Genomic DNA, 13,682 nt, shown 5'->3' with positions numbered 1-13,682 from the left:
ACCTTCCTAATATTGTTTGGGTCTCCCTTGTGCCTCCAATACAGTTGTGACTCATCAGAGAATGGGCATGGGTCTTCTGAGGGTGTCCTGTAGTGTCTGGAAACAGGATGTTGTTAGTGGGGGCCTGTGGGTCCTGTGGGTTGAGGGGAGGGGCCTCTGTGGATCATCCCGCAGATACTTGATCAGTTTGGATCTAGTGAATTTGGAGGCCAGGTCAACACCTTGTGCTGTTCTTCATGTTCTGAGTTGTTCCTAAACTGTTTTTGTGTGTGTGTCTGTGTCAGTCTGCATCCTGCTGGGGATGGCTGCTGCCAGTCATTACCATGGGGTTGGGGTGTCTGGTCTGGCCTAGATGGGTGCCAGGTTCCAGTGTTTCCCTCTGTTAAATCTGGTGTTGCCTTCCTCAGGTGAAGGTGATCTGTGGTAATCAGAAGGATCCAATAAATAGGAGGAGGAACCTTGGCACTCTCCCTCACCTTGTTGTCTCCTGGCCAGAGTAGCAGGAACTATTATTTATGTAGCTTTTGCTTTACTCCTTTATTCTGTGTAGTAGTCTCCTCCTTTCAGTCTTATTTCTATGTTCAGGGTTAGGGTGAAAACACCAGGTCCTAAAGTCCTCTGTGGGCTGGCCTGAGTACCTTCTTAGTTTAGTTTAGTTTATTTGACCCACCCATCTTGTTTCTTTGAGTGTTTAAGTTGTTAAATCATAATAAATTTTAGTTTAAAGCAACTTCTGCTTGTGTTCAATCATTTTGTTTTGAGACAGTCAAATTGGTCGTAAGAAAGTAACATTCACACGAAACATGATGGTTTCGTGGCAGTGGTTTTACTGTTGATTGGTGTAGAATGCATTTGTTTTAACATTTGTGTAGGTAGTAAACTGTCAAGGGACTGTATGTGGCCTTTCTTTGCTCTCTTTCATTGGGCAAGGGGAGTTCACAGCTGTATGTTACTTTAAAAACGCTTGATTCTGAACCAATAATCAAATGGACTTATCAGTTACAGCACCAACAAATGACTTGATTGATTCCGAACCATAAAAACATTCACAGCACAGTACGATTTTTATTTTACACAGAAACCATGTGTACAGGAAAAAAAAAAAATATCCACAGCCTCATCTGAGATGGGTAGGTAACACTGGTTCACCTCATAGGATGGTTGCTGGTGAAACTTGGAGGGATCAAGCAAACAACTGCACTTTAATTCACTGAGGAAACGACCAAATGTATTTAGCTCCATATTACATCTCATGCATGACATCAAAAATAGTACTTTTGACATTATTAGTTTCTTCAACAAACACAGACGTACCCAGTCTACAGGCACAGAGAAAGAGCTCTACCGCTGTTCTGGAAAGTTTAGATTAGATAATGTGTCAAAAAAAGAACACATCTGTATTTATGAATAATAATAATGATAATAATAATAATAATAATAATAATCAACACCAGTTAGATGCATTTCATTCAATGACACATTCTGCAGTTTGTGGATCAAATGAAGCAGTAAGCCCAACATTCACTAAATGAAAAGCTACTGTATTACAAATCAAGGACTGTTCCAATATTCCCCTTTATAAACTTTGGCAAAATGTGTGTTTCATGTCATGACATGATAAAATAAAGAGAAATAAGTGACCTACTCCAAAAGAAAAGTTGATGGGAAGATTTGATATTATCACGTACATGTCACTGCATCATAGTCACACAGGCAGACGGACACTGATATCAACAGAAAGCGAACGCGTCTGTTTAAGGCTTTTAACATGCAACCATACATGGACACGACAGCAGATTTCCAGCAACATAAATGTTCCAGGAGCAATCTTCTTTGCTTTTTTTTTTCTTGCTCTTTAAACAGCACTGCATTGTCAATGAAAACACACCCAACACAGTATAGACTCACACTTGTTGCTTTGATGCTACAAAGCATCAACAAAATGTATCTGTATTCAACAGCAGGAAGTAAACTGAAGACTTCTTGAGAGGTAGGAAAACGAACATGGAATAAAGACAAAAGCTGGGATAGTAAAATATTCTTTCTAACCAATCACGAGGCCCAGGCTGTCTGTCGGAGTGCACCAACATCCAAATAAACCATCCAGTAGCTGTATTGCACTGGTACATCAAGGCTCAAAGAATCAGAAGAATATGTTATGACATCCTCTGATATTAGTTATAAAAATGTAAAAAGTGTAGATCAACATGTAGTTGTAAGCGGTCATTTCTTTTTAGTGATTCAGATCATTCATGCACCATAAATAACTCACAGATGCTCCATAAATAGGAAATTAAAAAGCTTTTCGAGGGTTAAAGGGAATGAAAGGCCCAATGGAAATTCAGTTTAGCAAGTTAGTTTCACACTGAGCACATTTTTACTTGAAATATTTGCATGGATGATGAACAAAGTGAGTGGAGCTGCCATTTAATCTGAGGAAGGCTCTAGGCTGATTAAATTAATTCATAACAAGCGCTTGAGAGCTATGACCATCTAACTGTGAAGCGTATAATGAGGCTCATTAATATTACCAAGTCATTCAGATGTTCATACAAGTGTGAAGATATCTGTGACATTAAATCCTTACAATACGTAAGGACTAGGGCACGATAACACTTGACTCGGTCCATACCAAGTGGCTTCACACACAAGATGAAATTTACAATGACCCGTCAGTTCAGCTGAGGTCACACTACTCCACAGTTCCTTCCCTCTGTCCAGGTATTGAATCACAACCCTCACACTCATACAGGATGCACAGTATTGCTACCATGCCACTTTCATGTGAAAATCAACTACTTTAAGATTTATATAAACTCTAGGCATCAATTATTCACACTTTACCAGAATACACCCTGAAAATAAAACTGCTAAAATTAAAATAAAGCTATTTATTTCCTCCTACAATATGAGCTGTGCCTCTTCATTTCTGAGAGAATACATGTGAGTTGAGAAGCGTGGTCCAGTCTGAGTCCAGTTTAAACTCCTTTACAAGTAAATCCAGCCTGTGCTGACTGTGTGGACCAAATTCAAAGTCGGCAGGACTAAAGTCAATTCGGCCACCTTCAGTCAGGAAGAAATACATACAATAATATTCCAATAAATCCCCTTTCTCCCCCATGCGGTAATGGCAGTTATTTCTGGCATATTTTAGCTTAACAAACAGATGGACTTCAGCTGTGAAGTAAATAAAGAAACAGCACTTTATTTACTTGCAATATAAACCAGTATAAAGAAGGATTACCAGAGAAGATGTATGACAAAAAAAGACAATGGAAAAAGAAAAAGTGGGAATAAAAACATCACTGTGTCAACCAATCAAAATGAATGCAATGTGATGAAAGTCTAAAGTAACCGTTTAAGCAAAGGGGCAGTTATCAGTGCACTTCATTTGTTTTGGATACACAATGCTGATTTTGAATCCCTTGACTATTTTGCACATGTTTAACAAAAATATTCTTAAAATATCAGTAAATACTATGAAGGTAATTTAGCCCTGACCCAATAGACATTCAATTATTTAATTTAACTTTAACTTCTCCACACAGATGGCGATTAATGATTTTCTGTTCCTTCAACATTAACACTGTAATCACAGGATGGGATAGGATTTCCTCAAAAAAAATGCTTTCCTAATTAAAATTTAAACAAAATGTGCAAAACATGTAGGGGCTTGATTTGTTTAAACACAAACAATGATGTATTAGTATTTAGTCAGCCATACTCTATTTACAACGATTCATATTTACAACGTAAATCAGATCTTTTCTTTCATGCATCGTTTCTTTTTCTCCATGTGATGAACTGAAAACCAGTGTCATTACATCCACGATACAGTTATGAATACTGGCTTATTCACCATTCAGAGTATGATATTTGGGGAACCCATATAGTTAATTATGACCTTATCTACACTTGCTGATTTTGATTCCTTGTTCAAGGCAATTTACAATAAAATACAGGACTCTAAGTCAATATATTTAAGTTTTTAAGAATATTCATTTTGTAATGAGCTCAACGTATCCCTGGGCTTCATTCATTATTTCTTGAATGTGTGATATATTTTGAATGCATTAACATGAACTAAACAGACGCAACTCTCTCTTCCTGAGAGTGTCAGTGAGATGAACGGGGGGAGGAGGACAGAAAAAGAAGGCCAGAGTAGGAAAAAAGGGGTAAGGAGGTGTGTGGTTCTGAGGTCACTACCATTCTGCATTATCCCAGGTTTCCTCAGCAGGTTTCGAAGGACTCTTCTTTGTTTTACCCTCCGCGTTGTCCCAGTTGTTGTCCCAGGCCTCCCAGCTCTCTTCTGTGCTGTGTTTGTTGTTGGACGCCGCTTCGGAGCCCCAATTGTCCCAACTGTCAGAGCTCTTCTTTGCAGAATTATCTGCGATGGTCCAGCTGTCACTGCTGGGAGATTTCTTGGCTTTTAAGGAAGTGTTGCTGCCAAAGGTTTCCCAGAAGTCCTTTGACACAGGCTGGCTAGAGCTCCCCTGATAGCCCTCAGTGGCATCCATGTTCTGGTAGCTCTCTCCGGCAGATCTACACACAGCAGAAAACACAAGGAAGTGCTTTAACAGCTCATGTTTATCATTGTTAGATCAATTTAAGTTGTATGAAATAGTTGGATTACCCATCTTCAGGTTTTCCAGAAAATATATTGGACAGCTTAGCACCAGCTCCCTGAACCTAAGGAAAAGAGACATATTTATACAGGTGTAACTTCAAGTCAACACTACCAGACTACATATGGACTAAATTAAAAGAAACTGACAACCGATTAATTAGATACTATTAAAATAATAATTTAAAAAAAAACAAAAACAATAATAGCTACACAACAAATGCATAGATTACAAATTTAGTGTTAGATATTTATAGAAGCTTTATACTAATAATAATGATAATACACCAAAAATTGCAAACTACAGAAGAGTTGTCTACATGTACTCACCACCAAATTACAAATGGCAGCAAGAAAAACAACAAATTAAACTGAATTAGTGTGGTTCAAACTTTCATCAACATTGCAAAACCAGTCTCCATGGAGGATGATTAATCGGGTCGTGGTTCCTCACTCAAGAGACTGGGTTTGCAGTACAGAGTGGCAGTCGTCTGCCAGTCCTACCTTATTTGCCAGCCCCGTGATGCTGACTGCCATTTCATCTAGCAATTTGCCATCTTTCACCTGGATGACCCAAATAATATTAAACAACTGATACAAACAAGAATCTTTATTCAAATATCCTTGTTAAGCACAACTTGAAATGCTCATTTTGATTGTGACAAAAGCTGTCATGTGTTTTGTTAAGACAGGAAAGAGAAAGACGGTAGAAAGACTGTTATAGAAGCACAAACTACAGACACCTTCAATCAGCAATGCCAACTGTACATTAGAAGACAAAAGCCATTTGTTTTCATGTCCATCTTTAACCCTTGTATAGAGCATACACTAGTGCACAGCATAGTGGATGAGATTAACTTATTATTATTACTGTTATGTGCTCCTCTGTACAAAACACATCCAAGAACTGATCACCAGAGAGTCAAAGCTGTTAAGCAGAAGCATTTATGTGGAAAATACTCACTAGTCATATATGACGGCAAAAACAAAGCTTGCGTCTACATAAAAGCTCAAACACACAAAATCTGCAGGAGTGTGCAATATTCTTCAGATGAAGAGCTCCAGGATGTGATATTTCATGTTTAAACAACTGAAAAAGATAATCTCCTAGCATAAGAAGCTTTATTTTCTTTTGCCATTGCTTACATTATTCCAATAATAAAACTGAATTTAAATGCAGCATTGATGTTTGAATTACAATGCTGCCAATGCACCATGCACTAAAATGGCTCCTGTAATGGAACGCTAAGCTCCATTTAACTGATCATTTTAAAAAGTTTTTCTGCAAAGAGAATGCAAGTGAGAATTAAACTTCTTGAAATGAGGAATGATATTTAAACTTACTCCTAAAAATATTTCATTGCACATTAAGCCTCATCCAGTGACTGTGCTGACACGTCACTGACTCACAAATGTTCTCAAATAAACAGCTCAAAGCTGTATGATTCTGCAAATCCTAGTTGAGTCACTGACTGGGAGAATGTATTTGAAGTGTGACGTTTTGTCGTTTAATGCACGCTGGCATAAAGCAGATAAAGTGGCACAGACAAGCAGTGGAGAAAATAGCACATTCACATCTGAAGCTGTTTCATGTCTAAAGCATCGCAACCCACCACCAAACCAACAACTTCAAACATCAATGTTACCTTTTCTTGGGTGGGTTTGATAACATTCTCATTTAATGTATGTCCTAACTCAGTGGCCTAGTTGGAAGTCAAGAGAGGAGAGTTCACTTGAATGAAACAGTTTAACATTCACAGTAGTGCAAGACACCGAGCTGTTTGTGTTGAAGATCATTCCCATTCACCATGACACTGAACAAGCACTGGAGGGCGTAAAGGTTCAAAGCACTTGCATCCGTGTGCAGGAACACATGTAATCCCAAATATCAAAATAGAACAGCTTTGCTTTTTACTCTTCAGAGAATAACATGCTTCATAACAATTTTTTAATTACGTTAACTGAAAACCATTACATCCCTTCAGCACTGTTAGCAATGAACACAAAAACTGTCATGCATGAATGGATAACCCATTATCAAAGGCTGTGAGTGAACAGCTCTTTTGCTCATCTCTATATTAGGGCTAGTAATTACTCATGGCCGCCATCCCATAATATATTCAGTCTCACAATATAGTGATGAGCTGAGCTGTCTTTCAAAGGTTATCCATGAACTTAAAATAGAAAAATGTCATATGTTATTATAACTAAGCAGAAGCATGTGAAGAGGACATTTGCCAACATTTTGCCAAATATTTTAAAAACTAAAAAAAAATGACAAGCTTACAAAACAAAATGTAAAAACTATAAATATGAACTGTGCCTCTTAAAAGAAATAAAAACATGATGTGAAAATAGCGCCATGCACCTATAAACAGCTTTACCGGTTCAGGGGGCGCTTTATAGCCCCTTAACTACATCCAGAGAGGGCAAAGAGATATTAAAGTAATAACATAGTCATTACAGCTTGAAGGATTACATATTAAAAGGTGTACACAGTTTGTGAATGCGGATACCTTTAAGTAAGAAGGCACTATAAAAGAGGACAGAGTAAACCTCTACTAACAGATTATCTATAATTACATTAAACTTACCTTTAAGGTTGCTTGGTTGGCCAGTTTACTCGTCTGTATAGGGAGGAAAGAAAGAATAATTACTTCGTTTTCAATTAATATGATACTGTGAAAATACTTAATTAATACCTAATTTAAATACGCTTACATTATCTTTGGCAATAGAAGCAAACTTGCTAGCTCCAACTGTGAAACTGCTCCAGCCCTACCAGAAAAACAATAAGTTACCAAGAGAAAATACACGCACACACAAAACAAAAATCCCCAGCCAGTCCATCAGTTATACACCTGTTCAACAGATCATTTACACAAATATCAAATCACGTGGCAGCAACTCAGTGCATAGTCAAGACAATCTGCTGTACTTCCAACCGAGCATCAGAGCGGGGACAAAGGTCATTTAAGTCAGACTAGGCCGTATTTTGATGCCAGAGGCTGGTCTGAGTATTTCAGAAACTGCTGATCTACTGGGATTTTACTCAGAACCATCTCTAGGGTTAACAGAAAATGGTCTGAAAAAAATATATCCAGTGAGTGGCAGTTCTCAGAGCAGAAATGACCTGTTAATGCAAGAGGTCAGAGGAGAATGCCCAGAATGGTTTGAGGCTGAAAGGCAACACTGATCTACAGTCATCAGATCTCATTCCGAAAGAGAGATTAGAATCATGGATGTGCAGCCAAGTAATCTGCTGCCATCATGTCAATTTGGACCAAACGCTCTAAGGAATGCGTCCTAAACCGTGAGCCATTAAGGCAACTGTACTAGCATGGTGTACTCAATACACTGGCCAATGAGTGCACAGATAAAAGTATTTACAAATCATGACCTACTGAATAAATAGAAGACATAGCATTGTTCAGAAAGTCATCCTCTTTCTTCTCCGGGGTCACTGTGTTGCCAAAGCCAACGTACCGGTTCTCCTGATTCCCACTGTAACCACCTCCACTGAAGAAGAATCAAGAAACTATTTTTAAAAAACACCCTCCGCTTACAGAAGAGAGTATAACAATTGTTATTATTTATTTTATTTTTTTTACCTTTGATAAGAGTTAACATCATCACTCAACCAATCTTCAAAAGCTTTGTCACCGGATTTTGCTGAGGTCTGTCCAGGTCCCGCAGAGCTACATGAAAGACAGAAACATTCAGTGGATCTGGATTTACACACAGCGTTAAAATCTTCTCCACTCATACCGATGAGAGGATGAAAGGCTGGTCTTAGGTTGAGGAGAAGTCCAGTTTCTGGCAGGGGATGTCTCAATGGACCACTCCTTCCCCTCTGCTAAAGTTGCAACCTGTCATAAACAGTGTTGAGAAAAAAATGAAAGTTTTCTGGAAGCCTTGTATTTATTTGTTTGTTTGATTATCATCATATTTTATCCAATTCTATTAAAAATCCATTCCATATCCAGTTGTATGTCTTTGTTGAACTTTGCAACATACTGATAAAATACTTAATCTGCTTGACAAAAAATTAATTTCTAACTGTGTAATATCTAAGAAATTAACTAAGAGCTGTCTGCAAGAGAACTACACATATTTCAATGGTTGAACTTCAGTGTGTGCGGCTCACCTTGTCTCTAAAAAGTGCAGCGGCTCTGCTGTTGTATTTCTCCTGTAAAGTCCAGTTAGGGTCGTAATCATCTTGGAGTTCAAGAAACAGGCGGAATTTTCCATTTCCTCCAGCTTTCATTTTCTCCAGCTCAATGTCTTTCCACTTGTCCATGGTGACCGAGCGCACAAAACTGCAGACGGGTGCAGGAGAGATGAATGAAACATTGTCAGGCTGTAACAGTTCATTGGTAACAAATTTAAGGTACATGCTGACTTCCCTTGACATATTCAGCTGCAGGTGAACACGGTTTTTATTATAGTGGAACACATTTACACAGCTCATCCATGCATTCCCAAGACATCATTCATCTTGATGCTCTTCTAATACTTTTAACAGCTAAACAGTAAATGCTGGCAAATTGAGTTGGGAAAGAAAAGTCAGTGTACTTTTGTAGTTGGCTGAAAGGGATCTCACATGAGATTAATAGATGCTTAATACCATAATGTGAATGTCCCAAATGTTACTAAGACCATAAAACAACCATATACTTCTCTTACCTGAGATGTACACCCAGGCCTCTATGTTTGCCAGAGCACTCAAGACAAATCCAAATGCCGTACGTCACACTAACCCACTGAGGGTTAAAAGCCCCACACTCAAAACACAGCTGAAAAGAAAACAGGCATTAAAGAGTGTATTATTGTGTTTAAGAAAATATACCAAAATATACCATGATCCTAGTTGTTTAGAAATACGTCTACAGTTACCATTTTCTGTAGGACAAATGTTATATCATTAAACTGGAAGTAAAGGCTTGCATTTTGTCCAAAATGGACACCAAAATAAAAACAATAAAAAATGTTTTATGTTTTACTTCATCATCTGATTCATTCAGACACATTAATTCATTCTTTAAGATAGGACACATTACACCTGTCATTCTGCCAAAGACATGAGCCACCAAATGGCCATGAATGGGTGCTATTTTCTGAAGAAGTGTGAGAAGCTTGCAACATGTAGCCTCTGAAACTCCTGCTCTATCTATGTGAGTTTAAGTATATGGTTTCAGTGAGGTGACATTATTTGGACTAAAAGAATAAGATGATGTGGGCGCTTACATTGTTCTCATCCTCAGTCCGAACTTCCTTCAGAACTCTTCTGGTCCTTGGACTTGCCATGATGACATGCACTAAAAGAGAAACAGAGGGTAATCTTAAGTACACCAGTTATTATTAAAAGCATAGTATTATAATATAAACTCGTGTATAGTATAAACACTTCATGCTACAAAGCAACATCCTAAATAAACAAGTGAACAAATGGCACCACTATCAGATTGCTAATAGGCTGAATAGCAAGGAGAATAAAAAAGTAGTTTTTATGATGTTTTCTAAAGCAAAACTGCTCCACAGACACAGGCTGGTTTGAGATTAATTGTACTTGGCCTTCAGTGAGACAGTAGGTGGCTGCAGCCAGGAGGAGTTACAAAAATCTGCAGTAAACCCTTCACACAAATGGTACAAGAAGAGAATATTAACAAACATTACACACAAGTTGGTGATGAGAAATACAAAAGTTTCCCATGTAATGTATTTTCCAGTCTTTTTTTAAGAGGAAAGGATTCAATTTATCTTAGACTTAGACAGTATTACTACTTTTATCAATTCTTGATTAGCCACCAGGTAAAAAAAAATACAGCAGTGATGGTGATGTGAGAGTATATTCACAACAATGAACGTATTTTAAAAACGTTAACAACAGTTGTGTCTCCGCTGTGGTCGTCATCCAGTAATTTACTGACTTCCACCCGACCCTGATGTGAGGTGTCAAACTTTAATTCATTAAAAAAAACACAATACATGCAATTAGCAACAGTCACTATCTCACTATCATATCAAAACTGTCAACTAATAACACCATCATTGTCTTTATGTGACACCATTTTCACTGTAATCCTTAAATGCATTTTCCTTCAATACTAAGCAAATGTGCACAGTACATTCTGCACTAATGCTGCACAGTGTCCATCATCCTACTGCCATAAACAGTAACTTGATGCTCAAACCAAAAGCAAACGAGAAAGTCATTAACAATTGCAAATCCTACTCTTGTTTAAATATCCCTTCAAACTACAATGCAGTCAGCCATATCAAAAAGTTGCACTACATAAAAAATATAAAGATCAACATCATTTTTCATAGGCAGGATACAGAGTTGTATGGACACACGTTGGTTTCTGGTGTTATCACAGGATTTGCAGACAATAAGAAACATCCTTTGACCTATACGCATTTATTTGTACATAAAATTGAGAACAAAATGAACACACATTTTAACAGAGCCCAATGTGTCACGTTAACATTGCTAAGTTTATCTGAATAACTGCCTAAAAGCATTGGTTTGATATTCAAGAAACTGGAAATGGTGAATGTTTGGTATCGTTGCTGGATAAAGAGCCTTAAGATAAATCATTTGTAAAAATGTCTATCCGGTGCTCTATTAATACATTAACGTTACACACTCAATCTTTAAAGCGGCAGTTTAAAGATGTACTACATTCCAAAGTCACTGAAACGACTGAAGCTACGGTTTAACTTTTCTATTGAACAGGACGATTCTAACGAGCAAGTGTGATGTTTTCAGAGAGGCCTTCCCCTCAAACATATGTGGTAGAATAAGCCTATTGATCTTGATAGGAGAATATTAGCAAATAAAAACCTGTGGTATATATTGTAGATTTAAACACATTCTGCGTCAAAAAGTCGTTTAGTTGTTGTTCCTCCCAGAAGAAAGGCTGTTGTTGCCAAGTCCTTTAATTATTTAATTTGAAAATAATGGTAGGACATCAAGATTCTCTCCAATAATGACCTGAAAATATCTAGCTTCATTAAGATGACTGTTGGCCTTCAATACATATAATGACTGTACGTTAAACCATTGTCTACTCCCAGAGTTGTAGTCGTGTCAATGCTCTTAGAAGAACACTACAGATTTCGTTCATCGGTTGCGGGTATATTTAACAGTAAATCCCTAAGACCAAGTCGTGATTTTGAGACGCCCTGCTCCCGGTAAGGACTTAAATGACCAAATGGTCACAACACAAATGACAACGCTGACGTGCATTGACATAATTTCGTACACTGCTTGCGTTAGTTTTCGAGTGGGCTAACCATAGCTAATAGCCGGTCAGCTAGCTGGTTAGCGTTAGCTCACCTGTCTGTGATAGAAGAACAACAGAGGCGCTGTTTTCAGAGTCTGTGGCCTCTACTGATAAACTTCACAGATACTTTTCCTCTGTCGCGGCAGCACAACAAATGTCGACTTGTCACAGACAGTGTCAAGCAGATAGAAGTGTGTTTTGCAAGCTGCTGATATTAAACACCGGTAGCCATGTTCCTGTTTGCATACGTTGGCAGTGCAATGCATCATGGGACGCCTCTGCCTTCTCCCCGGCTTCTGCTTCTTCGTCTTTGGTTTTTAGCAGTTTAGACGCATCCAAGGTGTATTGCTCCCCTCTACTGTTTCTATGCGATTTCTCATTTCTCATCTCATCTTCTGCTACTACCGCTTATCCTCACTAACCCGAGAAACCAGAGAAAAAACATGCAGACGCAGGGAGCCGTGTGATTTCTGTTAGTGCTGCATAACAGATACTGCAGCAGCTTCTTCATTTTGTCTCAGTCTTCTAGGTTCAGCAGTGTGTACATTTTAAATACGCTCTCTCCAGCCACTCCCATATCTCTGAAAAGTTTCATCCGCTGAGAAGAGCATCTCTTGCAATGTAAAATTACATGTGTCTCAGTCACTTTCCACACTCACATTGTCCACCAGGGCATTTCCCAATCAGAGCCAGACCAAAGACCAGTCTGAGTCTTATCCAGTTCCAAGTTTACTTTTTTGTTTTATTGCATTTTTAGCCAATGCTTCCTCATTTCCCTCTGTACCCACATGTGGTGGTATCCAGATGAACCCCAACTCACAGCCTATTTTACTAATTCTATATAATACTAGACTCTTTTCTCTTATTAAATCAGGTCATTCATTTCTCTTTTTTCCTGTGTTTTGTTATTGTTTGCTTCCTCAGGTTTTCATTTTTGTATTGTGTTGTGCGGATAAATTCTTTGGTAGCAATAGGCTCTATGCACGCATCACTTCCGCCTATATATATATTAACTTTTTGAACATACCTGCTTTCTCCTTATTGTTTTCCGTCTCCTCTCCATTACAATAAAGAACAGGTAAACAGCTCTGAAACATCAGAACCACAATCAGCAGACCTCCAGTCCTGTTCCTCTCATTTTTCTGTCCTCCCCATAACTGATTATGAGCATTGACACCCCCTACCCAGACCACTGGTTTGCTAATAGTGCCGATTACTTCCTGCAAATACTTCCCTTCCATATTATTATTTGAGTTATTCCTGTCTTTATTTTGTGAGTATCTCTTTTGGACCAATCTCATTGGTAACTTTCATTTTGCAAACATTTAGTCCCTCTTTCACACGAGTATGGGTTCGTAATTGGTGACAATGTGGGGCTAAGCAGTCTTTGTTTTACTTTTTAAATGCAGGAACCAGTTTCCTTTTATTCATTAGAGGCAACACAACACAGCCCATATTTCTAAAGGCATATGTTGAACACATTCAGAGTGAAAGCCTTCAGTGTGTGATGATCTAGTTGGGTATTTTTAATAAATTAGAATTTCATTAAATGTTCATATTTCTGGGCTATTTAAAGCAAAGCTTTAAAGGCGTTTTTAGAGGAGATTTGATTCATGTCGTGTGAAAAGAGTCTAAAGAGTCATTATTATGACAAACTAAATATTCGATACATCACATCTAATGACACAGTTTCTGTTTTTTTTCCATTGTGAGATAGCTTTTATTTATTACTTACACGTTTGCTATGCCTACTGTACAAGTTCAAAATT

General features: G+C 38.0%; 1 protein-coding gene across 7 annotated transcripts; it reads right to left on the bottom strand.

The window, feature by feature from the left end:
• Positions 1-1,041: 1,041 nt before the first annotated feature.
• Positions 1,042-12,209, bottom strand: arfgap1 (ADP-ribosylation factor GTPase activating protein 1). Of its 7 annotated transcripts, XM_047582741.1 has the most exons (14): positions 11,967-12,209; positions 9,872-9,942; positions 9,311-9,420; positions 8,772-8,943; positions 8,393-8,493; positions 8,236-8,322; positions 8,029-8,143; positions 7,346-7,402; positions 7,219-7,251; positions 7,009-7,038; positions 6,271-6,327; positions 5,129-5,188; positions 4,634-4,689; positions 1,042-4,542 (listed from the first exon to the last, which is right to left on the bottom strand). In XM_047582741.1, the coding sequence occupies exons 2-14, from the start codon at positions 9,929-9,931 to the stop codon at positions 4,203-4,205; spliced, it is 1,278 nt and encodes a 425-aa protein (XP_047438697.1). In that variant the 5' UTR covers positions 9,932-9,942; positions 11,967-12,209; the 3' UTR covers positions 1,042-4,202. The 7 variants fall into 7 exon arrangements, with proteins under 7 accessions (XP_047438697.1, XP_047438699.1, XP_047438698.1 ...); XM_047582743.1 differs by lacking the exon at positions 5,129-5,188 and having other exon boundaries at positions 4,634-4,683; XM_047582742.1 differs by lacking the exon at positions 7,009-7,038 and having other exon boundaries at positions 11,967-12,207.
• Between the last annotated feature and the right edge of the window lie 1,473 nt (positions 12,210-13,682).

Source organism: Mugil cephalus, chromosome 4 (genome assembly GCF_022458985.1).
Source record: "Mugil cephalus isolate CIBA_MC_2020 chromosome 4, CIBA_Mcephalus_1.1, whole genome shotgun sequence".
Classification (NCBI taxonomy): Eukaryota; Metazoa; Chordata; class Actinopteri; order Mugiliformes; family Mugilidae; genus Mugil; species Mugil cephalus.
This window is presented reverse-complemented; position numbering and strand designations above follow the sequence as displayed.

Coding starts and splice junctions, on each gene's coding strand:
- arfgap1 (XM_047582741.1), bottom strand. CDS start 9,931: ATGGCAAGTCCAAGGACCAGAAGAGTTCTGAAGGAAGTTCGGACTGAG. Junction 9,421..9,871: donor GGACTGAGGATGAGAACAAT/GTAAGCGCCCAC, acceptor TTTTCTTTTCAG/CTGTGTTTTGAGTGTGGGGC. Junction 5,189..6,270: donor TCAAACCCACCCAAGAAAAG/GTAACATTGATG, acceptor TGGGTCATCCAG/GTGAAAGATGGCAAATTGCT.